This window comes from Oxyura jamaicensis, chromosome 8 (assembly GCF_011077185.1).
Source record: "Oxyura jamaicensis isolate SHBP4307 breed ruddy duck chromosome 8, BPBGC_Ojam_1.0, whole genome shotgun sequence".
NCBI lineage: Eukaryota > Metazoa > Chordata > Aves > Anseriformes > Anatidae > Oxyura > Oxyura jamaicensis.
The window spans coordinates 31,705,125-31,711,606 of record NC_048900.1 but is presented as its reverse complement, the minus strand read 5'-3'; the positions used below and the strand labels follow the sequence as shown (position 1 = coordinate 31,711,606).

Below are 6,482 nucleotides of genomic sequence, written 5' to 3'. Positions count from 1 at the left end.
GGATATTTTGCTAATGTGATTAAATTACCAGCTTTACAAGTGCTTAGAATTATCAGAGCACGCAAATTGTTCATAAATAGAACTTGCAGAGTTTTAAGAGAGAAATTTTCAATGGGTTGCAAAATGTGGAAAGAGAACTGAAAACAACATTATTCTCTAGGAGAAACCTGAAGTGTTAACAGGATACATATGGATGTACGAGAAACTAACCAAAACCAAAGCTCAATGCCAGACCTCTGAAAAGGATCTGCCGCAGTCTATTGTTAGTTATTATGCAGCTATTACACATAGGTATGATGAGAGAATTTCAGGTATCCTGAAGTGATAGGGAACCTGGAATGATAAGGTAACAGTAGCAGTTAGTTTCTGGGAACGTTTTGGATAACAAACAGAATCTCACACTCCAAGTAGCAACAGAATGGACAAGTCAGACAGGTGTCCTACCTCTGACAGCACATTGAAGATGGAGTCCCAGAAATCAGACTAGTTCAGTAAAAGCAAACGGAGATAACCTCCAGAATGACTGTACATCCCTGGCTGGGATGGAGTTAACTTTCCCCGTAGCAGCCCATACAGTGCCGTACTTGGCACTTGTAGCTAGAACAGCACTGGTATCACACCAGTGTTGTGTCTATTGCTGAGCAATGCTGGCACAGCATCAGGACTCCCTCCAAACCACCCCCAGTCCTCCACAACACCAGCAGGCTGGGGGTGGCAAGAGGTGGGGAGGGGACATCACCAGGGCAGCTGACCTAAACCCACCAAACGGATATTCCACGCCATACAGTGCCACACTCAGCACTAAGATGTGGGAAAGGGGAAGGAGAGGGGAGGCTCTCATGATGAAGACAACTGTCCTCCCAAACAACCACTACACCTATTGAGGCCCTGCTTCCTGGGACACGGCTGAACATTGCTTGTTGATGGGAAGTAGAAAATACTTTTTTTCCTCTCTGTGTTTTTGTGAGGCTTTTGCTTTATTTATTTATTTATTTATTCCTCCTCCCTTCCCCTTTAATTAAATTACTCTTATCTCAACCCATGAATTTTTTTTTTCTTTCCAGCATACTTTCTTCTCCACTTCTTCTTCTGAGGAGGGGGAGTGAGGGAGCGGTTATGGTGGAGTTCTGCTGCCCAGCAAGGTAAAACCACCAATGTGGCTCAAAAAAGAGAAGCTAAATTGAATCCTGACTTTGGAAGAATTAGGGGTCAATTTCTTTTTCCATTAAAAAGGAGACTATACAACACGAAATGAAACATGAAAACCCATTGATAAATGCATGAGAAAAAGATCCATTATGTTGCTGTCAAATTACGGTTACAGAATACACAACACATTCTTAATAATGTGAAATGGAAAAAAAAAAGCAGTCATTACAGAAGACAAATTAAAAATAAATGATTTATCTGAATATAAACTTTGTGCAAACCTTTTTTCACCTTGTATTACAAAAGCGTGGACTGATTACTTATGTAATGAACTGCTGAAAATAATGTGAATACATACATAGGCTTGCTTGTATGCTCTCTGTGAATAGCATTTTTGTGGTGCCACAACCGAGGACAGAATATGGAGCTAGGTGGAGCAATAGAAACCAAAAGATTTATTTACCTTTATTACAGGGTAGGTAATATTATCTGTTTCCCCAAAGATGTGCACTGTGGTACCACTCAAAATACTTCATCTCTCTGTTGTTTAGTCCACTGGTCTGCATGAGGATTAAGTATCACTCCAAGGACTATGGCAGTTCAGTTTAGAGAAATGCAAATTTGCCCATGACATGTATCAGTATCTCTGTGGATAACAAAAAGTTGATAGCTGCCCACTCAATCTAACACCTCCCAAATAATTAAACAGTAATCTCCACCCCAGGAAAGTGGCCATGGCACCAATCCTGCCGGAGGTTAAATGTTTGGACAATGCCCTTGGACATATGCTTTAAATTTTAGTTAGTCCTGTGTACAGCCAGGAGGTGGACCGTACGATCATTGCTGGTCCCTTCCTACTCAGGATATTCTATGTTTCTACAAAAAATTGACGAGTCTTGATGGTAGGTATTGACCCCAAAGACATAAGGGAAAGGTTGATTTCTCATGAAAATACTTTTTCTCTGATGAAAAACAGTAAGTACAAAAAATGAAAAAAAAAACAACAGAGAAATAAAATTATTAATGCTTTGATAGGATGTCCTGATTTAAAGAGAAAATCATTTTACCTACGCCTATTTGAAACACTTGTAAAAAGGCAGTAGGAACAGTGAGAAACATAAATTACTGCTAAACTATATCATGTTGCTAGAGCCAATGAGAAGATCTGTGTACTTTTTCCTTATGATCATTACAATCTGGGAAGTAATACATCATCCGCAATGAAAGACGGGAAATTTCTTCAAGTATCAATCCTTCTACAAATCAGATTTCTCTTTCTGTCTTTGTAGACAGATTTCATCATAAATTTGATTCCTAAATTTCAACATATCTTCTACATCTTTGTAGGAGAGCATTTCTTCAACAGACAGGAGCTTAAAGCCATGCAATTTAAAAGCTGACTTGTGCTGCACGGAATTTAACATGTTTAATGACATTCTAACTGATTCACTTAAACTAGAACAAACAGGAAAAATCCTAGCAGTCCACAACCCAAGCTGTGTATTATCACTGGAGAAGAGCTGGTTTGAAACCTGTACACCCCAGAGGTCCAAGCATTCCAGTAAGCTGACTCCAAAAAATTGTAGTGAATATATATCTGAAAGAAATTTCACACTCTTTTTCAAGTCATCTTCTACACTAAATACCATACTTGCATACTTTACTTGATCATCAATTTTTATACTCAATGAACACAGGAAACAGTTTGAAGGTATGTCTACTCTCAAATTTATGTAGGATCCACTAACAATGCAGTTCTTCCCTACTAAGACTTCAGGTCCAATTCTAGAGTATTCAATAACAGACCCAGGTCCTATAAAACACCCAGGCTCCAGTATGCTTTGGATGATACTTGCTGATCTATCCAAAGTCTCAGCTTTGTCTGAAAAGATGCTAAAAGCCTCAGACAGTAAATCAAGCTCAAATTTCAGTTTGCTATCAGATGTAAAATGAAACAAGTACTCCCAAGTAGTTCCAATGTGATAAAACTTAGAGTTGTTTAAGACTATAACATTAAGTGGAGTTCCTTTCAGAACAGAATACAGCTTCTGCCGTACTTCTACTAACTGCGATTCCTCTTTTGTGACATTACTTGTATTTTTTGTGTACTCTTGAGTGGCTCCAGGTCCCAGGGCCTGAAGGAAGTCACCATATGCATCTATTTCACAGCAAAGAGTATCCATCTGCTTATAAAATATCAGTAATTGTTTTGCAATGCTATGATCCATGTAAAATATACTGTCTGTATACACACACTCTGAGTCCATTTCTGAGTCACTGTGGACTCCTGAGGAACACGGCTGAGAACAACTCCCTCTTACACACACTGCACCACACTGGCGCATTGTCTCAGTATCAGGCTTGTGTAGGAAATGATGGCAAGATGTGTATTCAAGTCCTCCTTTTCCTGAAAAACTGGCTGGATCTAAAACAAACACTCCATGAGTGGTCCCAACTGTCAAATCTGAAGGGTGAGCTAAAGCGGTAAATCCAGGTTTATCGAATGTGATTGTTTCTGCAACTCCAGTGCTGTAAAGTTCTATGTCATCTGAACAAGTAATGAGAATTCCTGGTTTCATGTGACTGGGGAAATCAATGTACATAGCAAGCTTAAGCTCCAACATCTGGTAAACAGGATCACCAAAAGGCAAAGCTGTGAAAATCTTCCCCAGTGCACTTGCATTTGGTAAACGTTGACTATAACCACCTGAAAAAAAAGACATTTTTAATTACAGAGTATAAATACAGTCTCTTCAGAAAGTGTAAGTAAGCATAAACAAAACCTATACGGCTACATAGCTTGATCATATACTATGTATTCCTTAGAAAATGACAGATTTTTAAAACATCATCATTCTTCTTAAACATTTCTCAAGGCAGATCTAACCTTATGTCCAAAATTTAGTATACCTTTACCTTTTATTTAAACAGTGGTTGATTTCATTACCTTTACTTTGCTTCAGAGCTGGAATCTGAACCATGTGTCTATTAACTAAAGTGACGAAATCAAATGACTCCTGCTCTTTGCTTGAAACTAAGAAGAAAGAAAAAAATGTCCTCAAAGCTATTTTAAATCAGAGATAGTCAAATAAGCAGCAATTCGGTAAGGTGACTGGTTATTACCTTGTTTGTTTTTCCTCTGCAAAACAGACACGAGTTTTCCAGCTAGCACCTTTTGGAAGTGTTCTGACTAGTTGGGTAAGGTGGTAAGTATTCATTTTGTACATATTTACGAGGACCCCCTTGGGCAGACCAGATGGCTTAAACTGGCATGTCAAGGCAGAAGATTAATTTAGATACTCTGAATTAGATTTTCTTCTACACTGACTGACTGACCAACTTAAGTGTTGAAAACAAATGCTTAAGTGACAGCAACACCTCCAGAAATTTCAACTGAAATTCAAATTATCAGATCAGCGATGTTTGGGATTATTTTTCTAAGATAACGATATTTCAGAACTCTTATTACTTACCTGCCAACATATTTTAACAAAAAGGTATGATTTTAAAGTGTGGAATGTCAAACAGTATTTACCAGAATGAATTAGCAGCACAATAAAAGAAGTCCAGTTATCACCATAGAGATTCTCTAAGCACTGGAGAACATGAAGTGTTGATCCACCATTTCCTAAAAGAAGAAAAATTTTATTACCGGCTGAAAAGAACACCAATAATATATGTACTGACATGTGAAGCATACTGGGATCTGGTGCTGTGGTAGGGTGATCAGATATTGTTTTTTAAATGTTGCTTCATTCTGCTGTAGAAAATAAGCTACGATTTGTTTTTTAAGAGTCCTCGTGACTGCAGAGATAATTATTTAACAACCTGTAAATGGATGCACAGATATCCATCTGAAATTTCCTCAACGAGTTCTGACAGAATAGTTTTTCTACTGCACCATAGTTGATAGAATTGTACAAAGATGATGGACACTCACTCAGGAAACTCTGCACTCAAAGTGAAGGGCACCTCGAATAGGCAGGTCTTGTGAAAAGACATGCTTTTTCCTCCTATTCCTTCTCTGAACAACCTCAGCAGCATTTCATCATTTCAACAGGCCATAACTTTGCCAAAAAAATTGGCCCCAGCATGAAACATGTCACACAAAAGTTCACTACTGAGTTGATGAAAGCTTTCCAAAGTACTTTTGATATTTACAATATGTAAATGAGGGAAAAGTATAATTGTTTGGGATTTTTTTTTTTTTTAGTGCTGAAAACTAATCCTTGCCTACTATTGTATACTGCAGATATACTACTGAGATTAGTTACCTTCTTCAGCAAAGTGAACTACTTATTATAGGATGATATTATGGATAGTAAGACTACTTTCTTCTAGGTTTTTGTTGCACATTGGTTAATGTATTGGAATAGACCCAGTTTTAATGTAGCAGGTTAAGGTAAGTAGTAAGAATTTATTAAAAAATCAACCAAACAAAAAACCACCATGAGATAGTGATATTCTGAATTCTGTATGTAGAAGAGTGCCCTAGGGTATCATCAACATATACTCGCTCAAAACCAACATGACAGTCTCAGTTACCACAATGGAAATTTTAATTGCCAAAATATACTTACACGCAGTCCAAAAAGCACCAAACCCGTGATGTTTGCAGCTGTGCACGTGATGTAAAATAACAGACTATGTAATGATGTGGAACCTACATTTGTATTCCAAGTAATACTTCAAGATTTAGCAGATTTTGGAGCCCTTCCACTGCAAGAGACAGCCGTCAAAGCACTTAAACACGAAGCCGACTTCTGCCTGACTGAAAGTGATCATAATTATATACGCACAGGACAGAGGAATAAGAAAATGGAATAACCAACACATAGGGCATTAAGTGAGTACAACTCATGCACCAACATTTGAAGGAACTAGCCTCAGAGCAGCCCTGTGCTCAGTGCGATACTGATCAGCGGGGGCTGACCGGAGGACCACGGGGCCCCCTCTGCAGCCAGAGCTACCTTCCTGCACAACGGACTGCTCCATGAAATCCTGCTCCCGCCACGGCCACGAGAAGCTCGGCCATAAAATGCTCACCGATTTTGGGTCCCGGTGGATCCGCGAAGACGTGGTACCGCACGCCCAGAGGAAGCTCCCCTCTTGCCAGCTTTGCGGACAGCTGCCGCCGGTACGCCAGCTCCTGCTCCGCGTCGGCTGCGGTGATCGCGACGAGGTCCCAGAACTCTCCGGGACGCACGGCTCTGCCTGCCCGGCGGCGCGGAACTCCAGTCAGAGCCAGCGCCGCGGCCGGAACCGGGCCCGCCTCCCGGCGCTGCGGGCCCCGAGCGCTGCCCGCCCCCGCGGCCCGCCGCCCCGCCGCCCCC

At 40.2% G+C, this 6,482-nt stretch overlaps 1 protein-coding gene across 1 annotated transcript; it reads right to left on the bottom strand.

Moving 5' to 3' along the window:
- Nucleotides 1-1,269: 1,269 nt before the first annotated feature.
- On the bottom strand, nucleotides 1,270-6,481 carry FPGT (fucose-1-phosphate guanylyltransferase; the record flags this gene model as incomplete). The annotated part of the gene is made up of 3 exons (XM_035333394.1): nucleotides 1,270-3,856; nucleotides 4,685-4,777; nucleotides 6,196-6,481. Coding segments are annotated over 3 exons (1,830 nt in total), but the record flags the coding sequence as incomplete, so codon positions are not given.
- Between the last annotated feature and the right edge of the window lies 1 nt (nucleotide 6,482).